Raw genomic sequence first — 22,022 nt, forward strand, 5'->3', positions numbered from 1 at the left:
ACTTAAGTAATGGTAGAGTGGATTGTGTCAGGACTTATGTAGGTAAGTGAAGTTTGCAATTTGAAGATATGTAGCTGGCTGAAATTCATGACAACAAAAGCAAGTCATGTTTATCTAGACTTTATTCTAAATTTATGAATTCGTACTTGAGCCATTTGTTCCACCTACATAAGCAAACTTGTTATTTCTCTTAAGATGCATTTATTTTTGGATAATGACACTGATAACAAAGGTTGGTCTAATATAAATGTACGGGTGGAAAAACAGCTGTTTAATCAGCCTAGTCACAGAATGTCATCGCTAATATATAGCTGTGGTAACCTTTTAACCTGAGTTCCTTACACATCATATATACGTGTGTGACTTTCCCACCAAAATGTGACAGCACTCTCTCCAAGGAATGGACTTGAAACCGTGCCAAAATTTAGGTCCCCCTTCCTTTTCAAATAAAGGAGTGAGTAACCATGGAACGTGGGATTTTTTCCACAGAATTGTCACATATTTTACATAATTTCATTAAGACTTGTAACAAATGACTGGTAATAGCAAGCATCCATTTTTCCCTGTGGGTAGCCCAGTAAATCCATGCTCTGTATCATGAGCTAGTGTACTGGCCTTTGTCGTGTTGTGAGACCAGACTAAATCCACTGACTGGGACTATGCCTCACAAAATTCCAAGATCCTTAAAAGCTGCATTATAATGAGACATGGGTGTGCTTGGGCTAAGGCTAATGGGTTATCTTAAGCCCACATGAGCTTAAGTGAGGAGTGGTTTGCACCCTTAGTTAACTAACACTGTGCTGTAGCTGAGCTAGAGCACGGGTCTGTGCGTTAGGGTGTAGGTTCAGCATAGCAGCCCCTGTTTGTATGGACAGGGAACGCGGTTTTGAGAGAAACAGGGATGTTGTAGGAGCTGGGGTGACAGGAATATGTAGGAAGTGGGATGGAGATGGAGGCCTGAGGACAGTCATAAAGGAGCACAGAAAAAAGACTGGTATTGTGTGGGTATGGGCATGGAGAGCTGTGCCTGGCAGCGGATGTAACAGCGCTTGGTGCGCACAGACATCAGCACCGAGGGGTTTACAAGCCGCGCACACCGAACAGCAGTGCGTTCCTCGGCTTTCTCCGCTGGAGAAATGCCCTGCGGAGGCCGGTCCCTGCCGGCCAGCTGCCTGCAGACAGCGGTGAATCGGTGCCCGGGGCGGCCAGCCGCTCCGAGGGCACTCGGCCTCCCCCGAGCCGAGCGGAGACCCCGAGGCGGGGAGCCCCGCGCCGCCGGCCGGGGCCGTGAGGCGGCCGCACCTGCCGAGGGGACGGGGACAGGGACAGGTCCCGGCCGCTGAGGCGGGCGGGCACTGCCGGCCGGGCGGCGCGGCGCGGCCACGTGACCGGCGGGAGGCCAATGGGGAGATCGCGTGAGGCGCGGCGGCGGCCGGGGCGGCTGGCCAAGATGGCGGCGTGTGCCTGAGAGGCTGCGGCGGCGGCGGGAGGCGAAGGCCCGGGGCGGGGAGGCCAGGCCAGGCCAGGCCGCGCTGGTCGCCCGGCGCCGCGCCGGGCCGTAGGATGGTAAGATGAGCCAGGGGGGCAAGAAGAAGAAACGCGCCGCGAACCGCAGCGTCATGCTGGCCAAGAAGATCATCATTAAGGACGGCGGCACGGTGAGGCCGCGCGGGGCGGCGGCGGGGCGGCTCCGTCAGGCGGCGGCGGGCGGGCGGGCGGGGGGGGCCGCACGGGACCGGCCGCACAATGAGCGGGCAGGGCCGGGCCGGGGGCACCGCGCGGCTGCGGGGCGCGCCCGCGGCCGGGCGGGAGCCTCCTGAGGGGCCGCTGGTGGGCCCCCCCCCGGCACGGAGCGGGCCGGCGAGCCCCGGGGAGGGCGGCTGGGAGCCTGCGGGAGGCGCTTGGCAGCCCCCCGCCCGTCTGGCTTCCTCCGCCGCTTCTTTTTTTTTTTTCTCTGTTTTTAGAGGTACCCGCTAAGTGGTCTGGCAATTGGGGCCCGAGCTTTTTGTGTGCTCGTAACTGACGAGCGGCATCACTTACAATGTATCCGTGCCTGGGGATTTCTTCCCGCTGTGCAACATTGTGTGCAGGTGATGGTACTCTTCTAGCGCAGCGCTATTGTTGCGAGAGAGTCGTTAATAAAGAGAGATTTTGGTTGGCTAAATCCGGGATCACCCTTCTGTTTCTCTTTTGGAACCCTAATGGAGAAAAGGGAGGTGTCACAGTCACAGCAGCTGTTGATCAAACTGGTGACCAACTGATGGTGACTTGGTGGTAGGGAGGAAAACTAGCTCCAGTGCCGGACGTTGATGTTTTTCAGGAGCCGGTTTCTTGTTTTTTGTAAAGTTAGAAATGTACGAGGTCACCTCGTACAAATGTTAGATGCACATATTTTAGAATGAGTAGTAGAAGCAGAGTGATTGTTGTTACATTACGTTGTGTTTCAGAACTATTTCTCTCTAGAGTGATTACTGGTCAGTGGTTAAGACACAGCATATTTCCAGGTGTCCTTTATGTTTCAACTTTCGTTTGCCAAGAGACCAGAAAGGATTTTATAACAGCAGCTTTCAGTGGTACTTCTGGTGCTGTGTTCAGTGTCTCCCACCATTACAAAGGCAGAGCACAAACTTATGGGGGGAGTTGTGACCAGTTTTCGGTTGTTTTTAATACAGTGGAGTAAAACAGGCTACAAATGTTAGATGGAAGTACATAGATCTGTTGCTGGATAACAGACACAAGGTTGTGATGCTTTCTACCTTCAAATAACTGTTCAGAGAACTTTATTAAAAGTTAATTTTTAGAATTATAAAATCTGCTATAGCAGAGTATAATGACAACAAAAACTTATTTATGCTTGGGTTGTTGTTCTGCTGCAACGTACTGTTTAATTAGTCTCCTGTGCTCAGTCTGGTTGGTTTCTTTGCCTGCCCGACGTGCTATTTGACATTATGGGAGACAGGTAAATGAAAAGGGCCCATGTCTTAAATGTCTGCAATTAGCAAACCAGTAATTAATCAAGCATCTAAGTGTACAGTTTCCAGTCTGATTGGCTTATTTTGAAACTATTTCACATCAAAGAAAACATTGTAACTCTTTTACCTGCAAGAGTATGCAGCTGCTTAATGAGGCACCATCAGAGGCAAAAATATTTACTTCCATCAAGTTAACTTACTGTCTCTTTTGTTTATTGATCCTGATGTTGAAAGGAAGAAAAAGAAGAAGGAAAAAAGAAAGAAAGCAAAAGGGGAAAAAACATCCACGGGCTCTGCAAAGCCTCTCCTTCCGCCGCAGGTTCCGGTGGGTCCCTGCAGCGAGTGGTGCAGGTCAGGCCAGGGCGCGGTGCTCCTCCACCGCTCGCGTCCCTTTATAGAGGGGCACCTCTTGGCCCCTGCGCAGAGGCGGCTCCTCTCCTCTGCTGTCGCAGCAGGTCTGCTGTCCCTCCCTCCTCCTGCCCCAGCTTTGGCAGTTCTGGGTGTATGCCGGGTTTTAGTGCTTACCACTTTGGTGTTCTTGCACAGGCTTTATAAACTCACCTGATTCAGAGGCACCTCAGACTCCTTGAGTTGGCTTAGTCTTGGCACGCGGTGTGTCCGTGTCACCCCATGCCGAGCAGCCCCAGCCTCCTCCCGCTGCCTGCACCTCACCGGTCGCACCCGATGCAGGCACCTGGAGCAGGGCCATCCGTGAGCCCCATGCTCCCGTCCTGAGCCTCAGCTAGGAGTCAGTGACATGTTTAACGTGCCGGTACTTGAATTCTCTTCCAGTGTATGTGGGATGGTCCTGTCTTAAGTATAAACTTGCAGTGACCTTAATGAAATCTGTTTCCCTCCACCATCTCAGCAAGACCATCGACAAGTCTGTGGGGGAAGCAAAGCTGTGGCTGCCTACAGGCTGTTACACACAAGTACTTTCAGTATTTCACTAGTAGCATTTGAAAAGGGTGACTGTGCCGTCACTATCCCATCGAACAGTCTCCCAGTGTTTTTGTGTTACTCTCCGCAGTTGCGTGGCCGTATCACAGAAGGCAATGCTTAATATTGTCCGTGTGCATGTTGTCAGGTGTGTGCTGTGAGTGACCTAAAGAGAGGCAGTAACACCAGTTAAGTGGTATCAGCAGTAATTCTGCCTTTCTGAATGACCTGATGGAATTCACCTTACATAAGGCTATGCATTTTTGAAGCACTCATCAAATGCACTGAGTTACACACGGATCTAGATGTCACTAAATTACTTCTGCTTTAGCAGGTAAGAACAAATAACAGTACTTGTGAGAAGTGAGCAATAAAAATGGAAGGAAGTTTAACCCCTGTGGTCTAGATGCCACTGCAGGCTTGTTTCTGCCATAGTAATGGAAACATCAGCTCAGTGTTGCTTGCTGATGACATGGCAGAGGGCAGCAGTCACCTCATGTATTCTTCTAAAATGGCAAACGCTTTGGTTGTGCTGAACAGCTCTTGGTTTCATTCAGCTGTTTTGGTTTCTGTGTGCGATACCCAGGAACCTGCAGGGTCCTGGACTAGGGCAGCACTGAGCCAGAGCTGCTGAGCTCAGAGATGGCTCTGACCTCTGGCACTCAGGGAGAGGGTGGTTTGTGATCGCACCACTGCTGCCTTGCCGGCTGCAACACCTGGGAGGGGTCGCGAGGCGATGACTGGAAAGGAATTGGGGGAATATGAGAACAAACCTGATTTTCTGCAGCAGACTGAGGCAAACAGCTAAGACTGTTACTTCTGGTTTGTGCAGAACGACATAAATTTTTAATGCAAACCCAAAATAGGGATTGTGGGTGGAAAGAGGAAGGAATTGTGGGAAGTGAAAATAATTATAGCTACTTTCTGTACCTGTGAAGACTGTTAATTTACCTGTTTAAGAGAATAAGGCTGAAACAAATAGCAGAGATCTAAATGAACAGTTACTGAAGAGAGATTGGGAAGAAAAATAGCATAGTATTAAGGTACTTTTGTAGCTTACCTTTCATGTATTGATAAAACTACTTCTGAAAATGGTGATCTTCTAGCTGTAGGGTGAATGGTCCATGTGGCTTTCTGTATTTATTTCGTACGGTTGTTCAAAAGGCTTTTTTTTTTTTTTTCCCTGTTGGAAGAAGTTCAAATCTGGGGGGGAGAAAAAAAAAAGCTGGCTATGACTTGCATCCATCTTGTAATCAAAGAAAGACTCTAGTGTCACCTAACTGTAAGTTAACATTGTATAGCATTTGAGGTTGGAAGGCACCTCTGAACATCTCTGGTTTAGCTACCCAGCCCTTCCTCCAGACAGGATCGACTAGAGCAGTTTGCTCAGGGCTGTGTCCAGGCGAGTTTAGGGGGCGGGGGTTCTGCAGCCTTACCAGGCAACCTGGGTTGTGTTCTGCTCTGTTGAAAGTTTCAGTAGAATTTCCTGTATCTCGGTTTGTGCCTCTGCTCTTGTCGCTGAACGCGCCTGAGAAGAGCCTGGCCGCGCCACCTTCCCTCCCTCCCAGCAGACATCTCCACGCGCTGCTAGGATCCCACGCAGCCTGCTGGGGCTTGGGCTGGTGCGCTCGCTCACTGTAAGCGCCAGGCCTGACCGAGCCGGTGCCTCTCCATTAGCAGCTTGTTACACGAAGCTGGGACAGATGCTAAGGCAGCACCTCTGAGCTTACAGCCCGCGTATGAGATTTCTGATGGGTTATTTGTACTGCATTCATATAAAAATGCTTAGTGCACTGGTTCTTTAATTTGCAAATATGGCATGTTGTTGGACAGGTAGCAGTTCAGAAGAATACATGAGATGAGCAGGTTATCCCACCCATGCTCTTACGTGCTCAAAAGCTGCTTCTGATTGTACCAAATCACCAAAGAATTGAAGTCTCTTACTTTGTATCTTTTATTTATATATATTTTATAATCTTTTATATATATATATATATATAAAAATTTTTTTTTTTTTAGAAAAAAAAATCTAGTCCTCAGTAGAGTCTGTTTCTGCTTTCAGTAGCATCCTTGTTTCCCAGCCTGGCAGTATGAGCAGTTCATTTTTTAATTTGAGATGAGGGTGCACTTTGTACTCCACAGGGCACTGACACTTCAGCACATTTGCAGCAAAAGGTTAAAAAGGGAACTTCACCTAGTACCAGCTAGCTTGGGCAACTGCATTCAGATGTTCTGAGTTCTGTTTCATTTCTTAACCCTTCTGTTTATAGTGTTCAGATATGTGATTATGACAGCTTGTCAGATGCTTTAATGACCTGGTTTTCCTCTTGTTTTAGCCTCAAGGAATAGGTTCACCTAGTGTCTACCACGCCGTGATAGTGATATTTTTGGAGTTCTTTGCTTGGGGACTCTTAACAGCACCCACTCTGGTGGTAAGTGACGTGCTTAAACTTTTTCTTGTTGCATGGGAGATGGGGCAATTCCTGCAAAAGCATCAAATAACTGAATTAAATGAAAAGTGGGTATCATTGAGCTGCTCTGTTGTGCAAGTACAAAGTTTTTTGGTTTACTTTATTTTTATATGGGGTCAGAAATTCAAAATTAATTAAAGCAGTGTAGCAGCATGACATATTTACGTGGCAGTCTGCTGACACTGAAGCTTACTTGTGTGTGTGTGTGTGTGTGTGTGCAAGAAGTTCTTTGCTCACCTAGCTGTGCTTTTAGAACCAAGCTTCACAGCAGACCCTGTTACAGCAGTTAGAGCCTCCCTATGATCAGTGCAACATCCATAGCGATGTGTTTGTACACAGTTCTTTTCTAGTCCAGTTGGTTGCTCTCCATTTGGATTTAGTCTTTGAGAATGACACGTTTACTAATGAGATAGAACAAAGGCTTAAAGATCTCCAAGCAAACTCCACCTAAAATGCCATCTTGGTGCAGGTCTGTAAGCTGATGTTAACCACGAGCAGTCTCTGGGTTACAAACTTGAAGCCAGGCACTGAATGGAAACCGTCTCAGGCAACACTGTCAGACTGGAGAGCGGTGCCTGTTGTAACCTTCACATCTAGGCTCCAGTCACTGAGCTGCGAGAGCCGCTTCAGAATGACGATGTCTCTCTCTTTCCAGCCTCCTACAGACAACAGTAGTGTGGAGAATCTGGGTTGAAATAACTTTTATAGGTTGTGTTCTACTTAGACTTCCGATATTGAAATTGGACGAAGCGAATCCTTCTCAAAGTGCTGTAGCAACTGAGGCCTCTATTCAGTAAAGCTACACCCTCAAAGTAACTTACACGTGAATTAAATTGTAGGTTATTTGTGGTGTGTTTCTGGTAAAATCCAAAATTGAGGGAGAAAATACTTAGATGGCATAGCTGATAAATAAATGTACTTGGCAATTCTGAAGGTGTCCCTGTGCCTCCCCAGTTAAGATTTGTGCTTCATGCTTGCATCAGGGTTGTCTCCTTACCTACAGTAAGGCATTTTACTCTGTTTTCTTGAAATGTTGGTGCTTACAGCTAGAGTAACAACTTTGTGGCATGTGCTGTTTGAAAAAAAAGTCATTTTGATATCTTACAACGAAAATAATACAGGTAGACCTTACCCATTGTTGAAGGGGAGACTCCAATGTATTATTTAGTATTATATTAGTAAAGTATAGCAAACGTCTGCAGAGATTATACCAAAGAGTGCTTTTGTCATTCACTTTATTCATATTGTTCTTTGCAAAGCAAGAACAGGGAAGGAGACCGCTTGGTTATTTCCTCCCTTTCTATGAATTTTGCTGAGGTGATGGATTTCGTGTATTTGGAGCATTCTTTCTATGTAATTTCAGGAAATAAGCTTGAAACTAAATTGTTGGATAATGAACTTGAAAATAACGGTTACTAAGTAGAAGTATAGACTTTGATTTTTCTTAGTGATTTGGGTGTATTACTCTTGCATAACTTTGGATGTCTTAAAGTTTCAAGACTTTTTAAGATCTGTCTATAATCCATGGAAATAGAAGCTGGTGTGGATGTACCACACTGTAGAAGATGGATGCATTATGAGTACTATCTATAGTAAATATTGGGTAAATAAGTGTTCTTATCTCTTTTCCAGGTTTTGCATGAAACCTTCCCAAAACATACATTTCTAATGAATGGTTTAATTCAAGGAGTAAAGGTAGGGTGACAAATGTTCAAGTAATTGCAAATAGTTTCATGCAAATGGTTGGTGGGATTTAGAAATGACTGCCAGATGAGAAAAACTTTCAGTAGAGTTTTCATGGTATAAAAAATACAAGATCAAAGTAGTGCCAACAAAGGTAATACGAATCATTTTATTTTCTGTAGGATAGCGTTTGGTCTATATCTGTTGTTTGAGTTCACAAAATAAAAAGGTAGTTAACTGATCCAAAACGATGTATGTGATCTTAAAACTTGTTGCTCTAGTAGGGTATTTTCAGTTATTTATATTCATGCAAATTCCAAATGTAGAACAAAATACAGTTCATAAAACTGCTAGTATTGCTGGATCCTCATTCTTGAGCTTTGTGTAGCTCTGGGGTTTTGGGGTTTTAAAATTCGAATTTTATATAACCAACTATGGGGTAGAAGATTAGGAATGCTTGACCATGTTGCCTTTGATGCATTGCACTATAGTCATAAAGTTTTGTAAAAACAGAGCCCAGTCCACTGTCAGCTAGTGGCATGGCTGGCCATCACGGTTCTAACTGAAGCATTCTTTCTATTTCACTTAGGGCTTGCTATCGTTCCTCAGTGCCCCGCTCATAGGTGCCCTGTCTGATGTGTGGGGACGGAAGTCCTTCCTGCTGCTAACAGTATTTTTTACCTGTGCACCAATACCACTAATGAAGATCAGCCCATGGTTAGTGCAGTCTTTCACACTAGATGCATGCTTCTTGTCTAGGTTGTTGTCTAATCCTTATGCTTGTAGTATTGCTGATAAAATATTATTTGCTCCATGCAACATTGAGGCTTTTGTATTATTTCACTGCAAAGTTGGGGGAATGGAGTCAAAGTGGAGTAGCTGTGCTTTAGCCCCCACTTACTACTTCTAGCACATTTGCCAAGTGTTTCAGAATGCCACCCAAGAAAGGGTAACAAGGCTTTTTTGTGTCCATGTTACTCTAAAACTAACCACCTGCAAAGAAATGAAAACTTACCTTATGCATGAATTAACTATTTGCAAAATGTTGCTTCAATTTTGTACTTTTGTTTCTCAAGCTTTAAAATCCATCAGCTTTCACAGGCTGTGCAAGTCGAGTAAGGTCATAACTGGCACATACATTACTCAGGTACTGCCCGAGTTCACTGCTCGAGTCGGAACTCGGTGTTGGACTACCTGTGCGCTGTACCTCAGGTTGCAGCTGAAATAATGCAGACTGCAGTGACACAGGGAGGAGGCAGCTGTTCAGGCAGCTCCACATGCCTTTCCAGTTTTCTCTCTGGTCACATGGATTCCTCGTCCCTTTCCTGGAAGCAGCTCATTTCCCAGTGTAGCTGGTTTCGAATGACGTCAGTGCTACTGTCTAGTGTAAAGACGAGGCTTATGTGGAGAGCTCTCAATGACCAGTTTGCAAATACTGAAGTTCCCGACTTGCTTTCAGTCACAGACATATCAACACCTAGCTTCCTGGAAGTGTTAAATCACAGCAGCTTTTTGTACATGTCACAAAATTACACTGTTTATCTTTGTGGTCAGTGCATAGGAGAAATCATACAGCTGTATCCAGGTGCATTCATATTGGCTTTATGTTTATCTTAATACTTGTCAGGAAAACTTGGACAAGACAGTAACTGTTGAATTGTACTTGGATTTTAAGTACAGACTTTTTGTTTCATTTTATGTGTTCTAATTTTTGTATGTAATTTTTTTTAGGTGGTACTTTGCTGTTATATCTGTCTCTGGAGTTTTTGCAGTGACATTTTCAGTGGTTTTTGCATATGTAGCAGACATAACACAAGAACATGAAAGAAGTATGGCCTATGGTTTGGTATGTATTTTTTTAACTCTCTCTGTCTCTGTGGTATTCAGTGCTTAATACTTCAGTAGGTAAAGCTTTTCAAAATCACTATTTTTGTTCCCTCCCTGGCAAGTCAGGTTCAGTTTGGAGTAGGGTTTTTCTGATTACTTGTTATTGTCACCCACTCCTGGAGCTCCTCTTGAATATTCTGCTTCTAACTTAAATACAATACAAGCATAGTAAAACCTTTTCTGTAATTATTACCATTGTAATAACACTTTTGAATTGTGTCCTTGAAGATCTTACCAGCTGTTATTTGTTTCAGGTTTCAGCAACATTTGCAGCAAGTTTAGTTACCAGCCCTGCTATCGGTGCCTACCTTGGTCGAGTCTATGGAGACAGCTTGGTTGTGGTCCTAGCTACAGCAATCGCCTTGTTAGACATTTGTTTTATTCTTGTTGCTGTACCAGAATCGCTGCCAGAGAAGATGAGGCCAGCATCCTGGGGAGCACCCATTTCGTGGGAACAGGCTGACCCTTTTGCAGTAAGCTAGTTAAATATGGAGTGATGCTTGTGCTGAACTTGAAAAAAGTGATTGAATTTACATCTCAAGCTTAAAAAAAAAAATACAAAGCCATCTTTTATCAAGTTTAATCTTGCATTGCTGCCAATACTTTTGCCAACAATCTTGCTAAACGCACAGAAAATGTTTTGGTGGTGCCACGTAATGATTTCATTAATTGATTCATTAATTCCAGTTTCTTATTAGGTATGCTTTTCTGAATATGACAATTAAATGTTTTCCATTATTTTTTTTCTTGCCATAGTCCCTGAAGAAAGTTGGCCAGGACTCAGTTGTGCTGCTAATCTGCATAACAGTCTTTCTTTCCTACCTCCCGGAGGCAGGTCAATATTCTAGCTTCTTCCTATACCTCAGACAGGTAATGTAACATTTCGATATGGATTTGAACAAAAGTAAATTTATAGGAAAGTTTACAATAGTGCTGAATAAAAAGTAGAGGTAACTAGTGTAATTTAAAAGCTTGCAGCAGTTAAGTACTCTCGCTGTTATGTTTGCTTTTGGTTTGTAGAGACAGAGATGAACACATTAAAGCAACTTCTATTCCATAAGTATTTGCATTATTCTTGGATTATGAAGTTCACTATTTTAAACTGCTTTATTACTTTGAGGGAATCGTTTACTTGTTTTCCATTTATGCCATTGCTTTTTGTGTCTTCCACTTTTTTTAGTGGAAAAATATATACATCTTTTAAGTTAGGAATTTAGTTAGAAAATTTTCAATTTAAATTGAATAATACCAGTTTTCTGCATTGTGTGTTCCCACACTGATACATGTGATATGACATACATGTTCTTGGTCAATAATCAAATTGCCATTCTTGTTTTTTTATACAGATAATGGGATTTTCATCTGAAAGTGTAGCAGCATTTATAGCAGTCCTTGGGATTCTTTCCATTATTGCACAGGTGAGTTAATTCTACGTAATTCACTGAGTAACTCTAGAAGAGCTAAGCACTGTGGAGAACTTCCATAATGTTGTGGTTCCAGAAACATGAGTCACCTTCTCTTAGCTGTTTTTCTAAGCCTCTAACAGTTTATTAACACGTCTACTTTAACTAACTTAGATGAATAAAACAGCTCGCCAAACAGGGTTTGGTTCATTAATATCCAAAGTGTTTTGTGTTGGGAAAACTAAATCCTCTTATGTATCAAATAAGGGGTGATAGTTTGTTTATATTACTTGCTAAATGATTTTTTTAATTTTTTTTTTTTTGGTAGAGGCAGGACTCCTGACTACTTGGCAAATACTGCTTTTGAACTTAGCTTTTTTAATGCATTAATGTATTTGCATGTATTTAACATTTAGATTAATATTTTTTTTCCCTTGTACCTTGTTCCTTGCTCTATCAGACAATAGTTTTGAGTTTACTTATGCGGTCCATTGGAAATAAAAACACCATCCTACTGGGTCTAGGATTTCAAATATTACAACTTGCGTGGTATGGCTTTGGATCAGAACCGTGGTATGTAAATTCCATTTTAATATCTGAATGTGATACTTACAAACATGCACGTATACATATATGTGCTCCCTCTGCAGAATGCTGTCCCGGCTGAACAGTTACTTTGAATCTTTATTTTCTGCAGGATGATGTGGGCAGCTGGAGCTGTTGCAGCCATGTCCAGTATTACTTTCCCAGCTGTAAGTGCACTGGTTTCACGAACTGCTGATGCTGACCAACAAGGTAGGTGTTGTCCTAACCCTTTGAATTCTAGTCAAAGATGACTGTGAAGCTAAACACGTCTAGTGAGTTGTCCTTAATCGTGGTAGCCTATATACTTGAGCACAGGTCACAAAAAGTTAAAATCTACTTTAAAGCTGCCATATGTGCATGACAAGTCCTTCTGGCCCAGAGGCAAAAACAGTCAGAGCCCAAAGATAGTACAATATTTAAAGCTGGTTGTTTTCATTACTTTTGATGCAAGTTGGCTTTGTTGTACAGGTTGTATGCAGTGCTTCTGCTGCTGCGTGAGACTGTGAGAGCAAGGATGTTGTATATACTGATCTCTAAATATGCATGGCATAGGAAGCATTACTCTATGCCTATAGGGAGATAGGAAAAAAAAATATATACCATGAAGACAAGTTGTCTGCACCCTTTGTTTATTGCCACTCACAGTCCAACAGCAGTGAGAGAAGTTTTCCTTTTTGCATCAGTGTAAAAGTCTTACTGATGTGTTCATAATCTATTAAAATCATTTTTACATATATATATATATATGCGTGTGATGTAGATAGACAACAGACCATCTTGCTTTTTTCAGGTGTGGTTCAAGGGATGATAACAGGAATTCGAGGCTTGTGTAATGGTTTGGGACCAGCACTTTATGGTTTTATATTCTATATATTTCACGTTGAACTGAATGAACTCCCCATGCCTGAATCACCACCAGGAAGCAGTGTTGTCACACAATACCATTTACAACAGGTACTCTTCTTTTACTGACTGATTCCCAAAAAAAAGGAATGGGGAAGGGACCATGTCTCTAGTGGTTCCTGACTATGATGCTGCATTACATTTTGTCAGGCTGACTGTATATTAAGCATGTAAAAATAGGTTCTTAAGTCACTCTCACAGGCTTTGGCTTGAGACTAGATACTATGGTTCAGTTTTTGTTCCTATTAGCTGGATCTCTTAGTAGTTAGGCAACTGACAACCTTTCCAAAGAGAAAGGAAAGATGAATTAATAACTACACAACCCCACTGTTTTCTTCTCTTACTGAGCAGGTCTCTGACACTGTATTTACCTCTCAGGTATGACGCATTTGGGTCGTGGTGTCCTTTAAGCCTTCTAGCCAAGGCCTCTGTATTTTTTTAAGTTCCTAATAGATGATAAATTGTTGAGGAAATTCAACAGGTGACTGTACTGGCTGCAGCAGGATAAGGGATACTTCTCTTCAGCTGTTACATTGCAGTGCTGTCTAGCTGTGCCTAACTGATTAAGTTACAAGCCAAAGCTTTTCCCTTACCTTCTTTGCAGAATTCTATTCAGTACTTTTTTTTGTTAATGTGGTTCTTGGAAGTCCACTCTGTAAACAGCAGTGAAATTGAATGATAATGGACATACTCATTGTTCAGACTGCAAACAAAACTTTTCTGCACTGCTTTCATACAGTTGTGCTGTGTGCATGTACCTGTCTGGAACTAAAAAAGCAAATGGTACCTTGAAGGGAAGGAGAGAAAAGAACCAAGTTTAAGGTTAGTAGGGAGAAGATGCTAGATTTAAATCTCCCCAGGTATCTCACAGGGAGCATGCTATACATAGTGAAGTCCAGACTTCAAGTACATAAAAGGGCAGAAAGCCTACTGCTGAAGAGCTATTTGTTTCATAAAAGTTGCACTAGAAAAGGAAGTTAGCAAATGTTAGTAAATAGCATGTGCTTCCTCTCCTAAATCAGAAACTTCATCATTACAGATTTCTTAAAGACTCTGCATGGAGACAAATACTATATTGGCTAGCATAGCAAGAAAAAAATCTTTCTACTTTTAAGATATGTATAATTAGCCTTCTTAGTATGTTAACACATCTAAAGGCTTAATTATATTTTGTGGTGTTAATTGTCTATTTTTTTCCTCAGAATTCTATAATTCCTGGACCCCCGTTCTTATTTGGAGCGTGCTCTGTGCTATTGGCACTACTTGTTGCCTTGTTTATTCCTGAACACACCAACTTAAGCGTACGATCCAGCAACTGGAAGAAACACTGCGGCAGCCACAGCCATCCCCACAGTCCACAAGCTCCTGGTGAAGCTAAAGAACCATTATTGCAAGATACAAACGTATGACAAAAAAATCCAGGAAGACTTTTTAGCTTTTTTTCATCTGCAGTTTGGGATACACATTCCACTTCCATCAGAAACAACTTCTTAAGGTAGTCTTAAGAAATACCTTTTTGCATGACATTCATAGGCGTTTAAAAACAAAAACAACAAAAACTGGAAGTTTCTCCAAAGATGTTGCCATTAAATTAATAATATACTTTTAAAAAAATATATTAAGTATTCGTCTCTTGCCATGAAACACTGTTACTATTAAACTTTATGTTCTAGTTTGGAGACAAAAAGGAATATAGTTAAGGTATGAGCATGTGTCTTTCTGTTTCCTTGAGGTGGTGAGCTTTAATTCTATTCATGCTAAGTCTCAATGAGACATACTAGCATCCATGTGGACCCATTCATTTTAATGTTGTAAAATCGTGGGTCAGATGATTCAAAGCCTTAATGTAAATGTACTCGACTAGGGGAAAGATGAATTGGTATCATTTATTTTAAAAAGTCATATGGTGGATTTGTTTGTTTTTTTAAGTTTATACTAATATAAAAATCACATGAGCACGCTTGCTGAACAGTAAAAGTTATTTTTATGTAAGTGCATTTACTCTTTCTATTTTTGAACAAACAGTAGTATCAAATACTTGTTTAAATTTTAAGTGGGTGTTTTGGGCCTGCAAATTTTAATATTGGCTCTAAAACTCTGCTTTCATAAGTACCATTTATTATACCACTATATTTCTGATGTTTGCATAATCATAAAAGGACCTCAAAACTTGAATACACAGACTGAAATATAAGCTGATAGCCTTGAATATGTCAGTGTGCTATATAGTGGCCTTTGAGGACTGTCACAATAACCCTTTTACATTACAGAGCTAATGTTTTAGTCCTAAATTTTCAGGACCCCTTAGTACAGAAGAGAGCTTTATACAATTACTGATGTGAATTTCTCTAAAAGTGTATATTTTTGTGTCCAGTTGTATTATTTAAGTGTTCCTTTGTATAAATTTATGTATAAAGTATTGTATAGGTTTAAAATGTTTTCATCTTGTGGTTACTGCTTAATGCTTTTTTTACCTTTGAACATTCACCATGGTTGACCAAGAGCAGGAAAAAAATATGTAAATATACTGTTAATAAAGTTGAATATTTTAATGAATTTTTAAATAATTGTTAATGTCTCTTGCACCCTTAGTCAAAGTTATGTAGTGTGTATGTTATAATTCAGCAGGGTTTTAAAGAAGGCTGGAGTACATGTCCAACACCATACCTTGTTAGATAAGCCTGCCTTGAGCATGTAGGTTTTCTCCCTTATGTTTAGCAGCACAAGCTGTCTGCCTCTTTCCTTAGGGCTTTGACAGAACAGTACTATTATAGATATGCTATACATAAACGTGTCAGTAACAAAGACAGTTAACCTTTAGTGCACTGCAGTTCTGCCTCCTCTATTGTGAAATTTATTGTTAATTTTCTCAAGCCCACTGACGTTTCATTTTATCTTACGTTTGAACAGGACTGGGAGAAGGTAACATTTTTAGTTACCAGCCTGCTGTTGGATAGCAGCTTATACATACTTCCAGGAGAAACAGACCAACTTCACGTTCAGCTATACATACTGAAGCTAAACTAGAAATAGTAGCACAAGCACAGACCTTAGAACGGGGTGGCTGTCATCTGGGGATGGTACGTGCATCATAGCGCTGGTCCAGCAATGCAGCGTTGGGTGGGGAAGTGAATAAGCTGGGAAGGAAACTCCAGAGAAAAGTGAATACAATAGTACAGAACCATTCTGGCGTTGTCCTCATCTTGGCATGTCAGTGTACTAGAAATATTAATTTAGTAATCTTAAAAGCCTCTGAAAAGTGATGTTTTATAAATGTTTTAATATTTCCATTGAAACTTACACATACCAAAAGTCAATATACATTAACATGGTGCTGATTATAAACAAATATACAAATTTTGCACTGCAAAACAAACCACTAAAATATACAACCCTCTGGCTGCAGTTAAATATTCAGGTATGAACTATCTTTAAAAACAAGTATGTAGACTGGCTTTGAAAAAAAAAAGTATATTTTAGATGTTACAAGTACTTGCATGCCAGTTCCTTATTGGGACACCAAATTAAAAATTGCAGCAAATGAAGTTGTAACATGATTCTAGCATTTGAGCACAGGTAATAGAATATGCTGAATAGACTCAATCTAAATTTGAATGTTAGAATATCCTCAGTTTCTATGCAGTACTATAGTTGTAAAATACAATTAGTAAATACAAGATAGCTTTCAGATGTTGTGCTAATTTCAATAATTCAGATAAATTGCTTTATAGCATTTTATGTGTGGTGGCCTGGGGGATATAGTACTGACAGAAAACAGACATTAGGGCAACCCCAAATGACATTTTTAAACCACAGTTTTATACCTTCAGTGAAATCATCTTAGTATTAGTTATATTATTTGTAAACCTGTATGCAATTCAAATAAGCTGGTTCCCAAATTGATCAAGTTTTCAAAAATAAACCTGTAAGGGAAAAACCAGTCATGCTAACTTACAAGCTTGACCATTAGTGAAGTTAACAGCATAACCCAGAAAGTGCTGGAAATTATGTGCAACACCCTTTCTCTCAAAGAAAGAAAGTATTCATATGGAAAAAATGTTCCATATCGGGGAATACCAGAGAATACACATCATCTGTTACAGAGCCACACCTGTCAATTCCTATAACAAAGATGTCACTGCACTTATGTGCATTTTCCGGAAGACAAAGTCTTCTAATACAATACCAGGAGAAAATTCAGCTCTTAATTCAGTGACTTACCTACAGTGGCATTACCATTAAGGCTGAGGCCCCTTAAAGCTTTATCTTTTCTGAATTGGCTTAACTATCCTGAGAAGTCATCCATATAAGTCAAGATATCTTTCTCAAAGAAAACAGGTCCAGAAATCAACTTATCAGTTCATACTGATACTTTACAAATACGTTAATACAGGACATCTCCAAATTCCCCAAACAGTTAAGAGAAAATTCTTAAGTGTCCTGTCTGCTATCCAGGAAAATAAGCTGAGGCTGTTGTTACTGCAGCTGTTGGCGATGGTTGGACTTTTGTTGATAAGTAGGGTTTCAAGTACTCTGTAGAATAGCAGAAACAAGATAGTGTTCATAGAATCATAACTACTATTACCCTTTAAGTACATTTCAAATAAGGTCTTGTTTAACTTTCCATACACACATACCTGAGTTTAGTGTATTTTGACTAAGCCCTCGTAAAGGAATGCTGTCATCTTTTTTCTTGAAATACTTTGATTCCAGCCCCAAATTATCACCACTAGAAATAAAAAGGCTAATTAAGATTTAAAACAATTAACATTGACTGTGGATAGAAACACAGTGGGGGGGGGGGGGGACGGCTTGAAGTGGAACTACTAAGTTCCTATGAACTTTATCATTCAAATATAAACAATGCCTGCCTCAGTCAAATAAGAACAATCTACAACTCATTTTCTGACTGATCTATCACCTGGTAGCCACGGATATGTCACCAGAAGGGACATACCTCCTTGGTACTTCCTCCTGAAAGCAAGGATCTTCATTTGTTATCTGCAAACCAAGCTTACTGAGCAGTAAGTCTGCCACAACTTAAATTCATTAACATGTCAGTGGAGAAAATCAGATCACAGATCAAGCTTGGTATTGGAAATGTTTTGCTCAGTTGCAGATACTCACAGAAGATAAATGGCTTTATAAAAAAAGAAAAATGCAATAGATAATACTTACTTCTCCTTATTTGCTGGATGACTAGTTGTAGCAGTCACTGTCTGAACATCTGAATGTTGATCCATTTTTGAAAGCTGTGTGTTAAATTGAATCTGCAGAAAAAAGGAGTTGCAGGTTAGGTAAAGATGCTCCAGATATTCCAGATATGATGGTCCACCCGCAAGTATTCAGAGAGTGGGCTTCTCAGGGATTAACATTTCTATGCTTCGAATAGCTGTTAAGTAGAGCAAAGCATGCTAGTAGTATATTATCTTTGTTAAGCAGTACACTAGGTTATACTGCAAATATTTATGCATTTTGAGAGACATTCAAAACAAAGTTTTGATATTTTATGTTGTTATATCTTTAGCCAAACAGAAACGTCAAAATGCCTACCTTTGGTACTGGACATTGCGGATTGGTATTTTTGTTACGTGCTTGTTCTGGAAACTTCTGGAAGGCATACAGGGGAGAAAAGGGATGATTGATTCCTAGGCTAGGAAAGGATGGTCGGTCAAGCTGTAAGAGAAAGAACACATCTGTAAGAAAAGAAGAATACATCTGTAAAGGAGAAAACAACTCTTCAAATACATTTGCTGTAGAGATTTGAAATTTCAAGCTTAACAAGTAAACACAATTGCAAAGTTAACATTTCTATCATGTAATTCTTTCTAATAGGAAGAAAAAAAAACTTTTCCAACATTCACATTCCTAAGGAAAACATGTAGCCTTTTAAAATTTGAAAGACATGAGCACTGTTCTAGCTTATACTAAAATAAAATCATAGTAAGTTACATACTGTGTAATTGATTAATATGTTAAATGCGTAAGTCAGGCATCTTCACATGAATTTGCCCTTCTACTGAGTAAGAAACTCACTCATCAGCTGCAAGGCGAAAATAGAAGTCTGTACGCATGGAGACTAAAAAGAGTAGGAACCACTAAGCTACGATTCTTAGTGATAGCCTGATAGGGCTTTTTACCGTGCATTTTCACATTTCTAAATTTCACTAATAGGCATATCCAAATAGGAATAAACTTTATGTTTTGATTCATACAAAGATCATTAGAACATAAGTTAACTAGTTAACTTCACAACGCAAAAATGGGGAGTGAGGAGGTGTTTGTTTTCATCCCACACTTAATTTTTTCAAAAACAGTTTTAATATTGTTTCATGTATTTTAATAAGTTAGAGCTTAGAAAATACCCCCAAGGCCAGGGCATCAACTAGCACCAAATTGGGTATTATGTCCTAACAACAACAACAGTTTATTACTATTTATATTTGTATCTTACCATGCCATGAGGTGAAATTGCAGTCCTAGCACCACCATGCGTGCCAGTAGGAGTATCCATCTTCTTTGCCATCTGAACTTCATTCAGCTGTTTGTTTAACCATGTGATTACTGAAGAGGAATGAAAAAAAAGGTCAAGCTCACCTCCTACCTAAAACAAGCTGTTTAAAACACCAATTAACTCTTTCTCAAACAAAAGTGACAGTTTGGTGGGCTTTCCCCCAACCCACTTCCTCAAGCTCAAGTATCACTGTAAGCCCAGGTCTCACAAAAAGGTTTTTTGCTTAAGCTTCCCCCCCACACGCCCCTACGGGACACTGTTCCTTCCTCTGCACCCTAAGCTAGAGCTAGCCCCACGCACACGCGCACACACATTCACACACTACCCCCCGAGCATCCACAAGCACCAACTGCAAAGGAAGTCATCTCTATTGTGCAGCTCTAGGTTACTGCACACCCAGACAGAAGCTTATTTTTGCTATAATGACAATAATTGCAGCTCTTAAAAAAAAAGCAAACAGACAAAGCAATAAAGCTGCCTCCCATTCATTTTTAGTAGCAGCTCAATCACTGTAATTTTAAAGAGGGAGAAATTAAATGGTATAAACGTACCGTTTTCATTGGTTTTCAGTAACTGCTTACTTTCTTCCAGTTTCTGTATTGTAGCTTCAAGTTGTTCTTGTAACTTGCAAACCTGCAATGTTCCCATACTAATTATGGCTCCATCAGGAACTAGTACCGATTCAAAACTCAAGAAATATGATCATATATATACGAAGTAATGGATATATACATAAGAAGTGAAGGATCAGGAAAATTCTAAAATTAGAGAAGTTCAAACGAAATATTATACAAAAGCGGTATGACAATACTTTTAAAGTCAGTCCTGCTTCTAGCCAGGGTTTGGACCAGACTGCAGCCAGAGACCTTTCTGACCTTAATTCTTCATAATTAAATAATGCAAGGGCCCTAAGTAAGAGAAGGGAACAAGTTCACTCTCTTGCTGTTTTTGCCTCTACCTCCAACTTTCGCAGGAAGATACCCTGTAAAGTATGTCTATTCATTTGTTGCACTGCTTTGAACTTTTAACAGTATTTTCCTTCATGTGGATGTACATCTCTTGCAAATCAGTTTAACATGAAAATATGAAAACATTCATCACACACATCCATGTATTAACTAACTAAAAGTAAGTCTATTATGTTGAATAGAATTATTGCTGTAAGTATTTTAAGTTTTAAAAAACCCACGATACACACAAGAAAACATACTACATACAATAATGTTTACAGGACAGAGGTTAATCTATCACAATACCTCCTGCTCCTTCATTCGAAGAGATTGTCCAGTCTCCTGCAATTCTCTCTGCTCTTTCTGAAGTCTCTCTTCTTTTTCTGCTAATAGTTTTTCTTGTTGAATCGTTACTGTATTTTTCAATTTTAATTTACTCATTAAGGTTTTCAAATCTCCTTGTAACTTCTTGATAATTTCATTAGCCTATTAAAAAAAAAAGTGTATTTTCAAAATAAGAAACACCTAAAAGACAGACAGACATAAAGCTAATGGTATGTTCAAACAAACCTTAAGAAGTTCAGATGACAGTGACCTAATTGTTGTCTCAAGTTTTTCAATATGACTTTGTTTTTTTTCTGTACTCTCTTCCAGTATCACCTTTAAAAGAATTTTGAATATTTTTTAACAATAAAGATATGGAATAGACATCATAATTTTACATAGAACCTCATTAATTTTTATAACCAGTCCTTAAAAAAAATAGAAAAAATCAGTCCTTGCTTTTCAGTCAAATTACACAAGGTTCTCTCAATTCATCCACCTTTACAAAAATTACCGCTAACTTCACCCAACTGCCACAAAATATTAAAACAGTGGCTACTTTCATCAAAATGAACCCAGTTTACTTTTGATGCCGTAATTCAGGACCTTTATCTACATTTGAAAGCTTACTTGCTGCACTCATAAAATCTGGTCATCTAGTAACCTAAAGACACTACAATTAACAAGGTTTACAGAGGTTTAGAGAGAATGATTTTGAAACTTGAAGGAACCTTTTGTTCTTGTGTTGCATCTAATACTTCTTTGGTTCTAACAACTAGTTGATCTTTATCTTTGATCTCTTGTTCCAGGACAGCAACCCGAGTCTGTAATTGATTAATGAGTTTCTCTTTTTCATGACATTCAGCATCAAGAGTAGTGTTCTCCCGCCGCAGTGACAGCACCTCCTGCTTTGCTCTTTGACATTCCTAGAATGTTGGGAAGGAATTTTATTATTTTAATCAAAAAAAAAAAACAAAACACTATAATGCTAATTTAAAAAGATATATTGAAATTATAGCATGTAAAATGTGGAATGAAGAAGAGTCAAACTTAATATGCTGTATTTTCTCTTACAAGCATAGGCAGGCAACTTTAATGCTCTAAAAATTATAAGTTTGGTTATGGGAATTAATTAGCCATACATCATCTACTCCAGAAAGCTTTGCTTTCAGTTCTCTGACTGTGGAGTCTCCTTTGTATCTCCTTTCTGTTAGATCCTTATTGATAACCTCAAGTTCTGAGAGTCTGTTCTGCAACTGTTGAATACTTTTCTGATGCAAGCTTTCCAATTCCTTTTTCTGTTGTTCGTGCTGTTGTTGGTACTGAGCTTGTGCCTACAAAGAGAAGAAAAGCAAATAGTTATCCAAAGAATCTTAAGATGAAGCCAAGAA

General features: G+C 40.2%; 2 protein-coding genes across 10 annotated transcripts in view; one reads left to right on the forward strand and one right to left on the reverse strand.

Moving 5' to 3' along the window:
* Positions 1–15,399, forward strand: MFSD14A (major facilitator superfamily domain containing 14A). 2 transcript variants are annotated; one of them, XM_013186632.3, is made up of 12 exons: positions 1–42; positions 6,248–6,343; positions 8,015–8,077; positions 8,655–8,782; positions 9,797–9,911; positions 10,207–10,425; positions 10,709–10,822; positions 11,299–11,370; positions 11,816–11,928; positions 12,053–12,150; positions 12,731–12,894; positions 14,046–15,399. In XM_013186632.3, exons 3-12 carry the CDS (start codon positions 8,051–8,053, stop codon positions 14,250–14,252), a joined length of 1,257 nt encoding a protein of 418 aa, XP_013042086.2. In that variant the 5' UTR covers positions 1–42; positions 6,248–6,343; positions 8,015–8,050; the 3' UTR covers positions 14,253–15,399. The 2 variants fall into 2 exon arrangements, with proteins under 2 accessions (XP_013042086.2, XP_066858024.1); XM_067001923.1 differs by lacking the exon at positions 1–42 and adding an exon at positions 1,429–1,658.
* The window catches only part of SASS6 (SAS-6 centriolar assembly protein), a 19,552-nt gene continuing 7,735 nt past the window's right edge, over positions 10,206–22,022 (reverse strand). For 5 of the 8 annotated variants that reach the window (XM_048067201.2, XM_048067204.2, XM_048067199.2 and 2 more), the window contains 10 exons: positions 21,774–21,965; positions 21,363–21,557; positions 20,878–20,967; positions 20,614–20,793; positions 19,909–19,990; positions 19,298–19,407; positions 18,397–18,519; positions 18,022–18,113; positions 17,481–17,572; positions 10,206–15,992 (listed from right to left, as the gene is read on the reverse strand). In XM_048067201.2, coding sequence (XP_047923158.2) covers positions 15,862–15,992; positions 17,481–17,572; positions 18,022–18,113; positions 18,397–18,519; positions 19,298–19,407; positions 19,909–19,990; positions 20,614–20,793; positions 20,878–20,967; positions 21,363–21,557; positions 21,774–21,965 — 1,287 coding nt within the window. In that variant the 3' untranslated portion in view covers positions 10,206–15,861. Of the gene's footprint in view, positions 15,993–16,103; positions 17,377–17,480; positions 17,573–18,021; positions 18,114–18,396; positions 18,540–19,297; positions 19,408–19,908; positions 19,991–20,613; positions 20,794–20,877; positions 20,968–21,362; positions 21,558–21,773; positions 21,966–22,022 lie in introns of those variants that run through there. The other 3 variants (XM_067001921.1, XM_048067203.2, XR_010833401.1) reach the window with 3 other exon arrangements.

Source organism: Anser cygnoides, chromosome 8 (assembly GCF_040182565.1).
Source record: "Anser cygnoides isolate HZ-2024a breed goose chromosome 8, Taihu_goose_T2T_genome, whole genome shotgun sequence".
Lineage (NCBI taxonomy): Eukaryota > Metazoa > Chordata > Aves > Anseriformes > Anatidae > Anser > Anser cygnoides.

Bases quoted from the DNA above. Each gene is read 5' to 3' on its own strand.
- MFSD14A (XM_067001923.1), top strand. From the start codon at position 1,572: ATGAGCCAGGGGGGCAAGAAGAAGAAACGCGCCGCGAACCGCAGCGTC. The intron at 1,659-6,247 runs GTGAGGCCGCGC...CTCTTGTTTTAG, and splicing joins TCATTAAGGACGGCGGCACG to CCTCAAGGAATAGGTTCACC. The intron at 11,371-11,815 runs GTGAGTTAATTC...TTGCTCTATCAG, and splicing joins TTCTTTCCATTATTGCACAG to ACAATAGTTTTGAGTTTACT.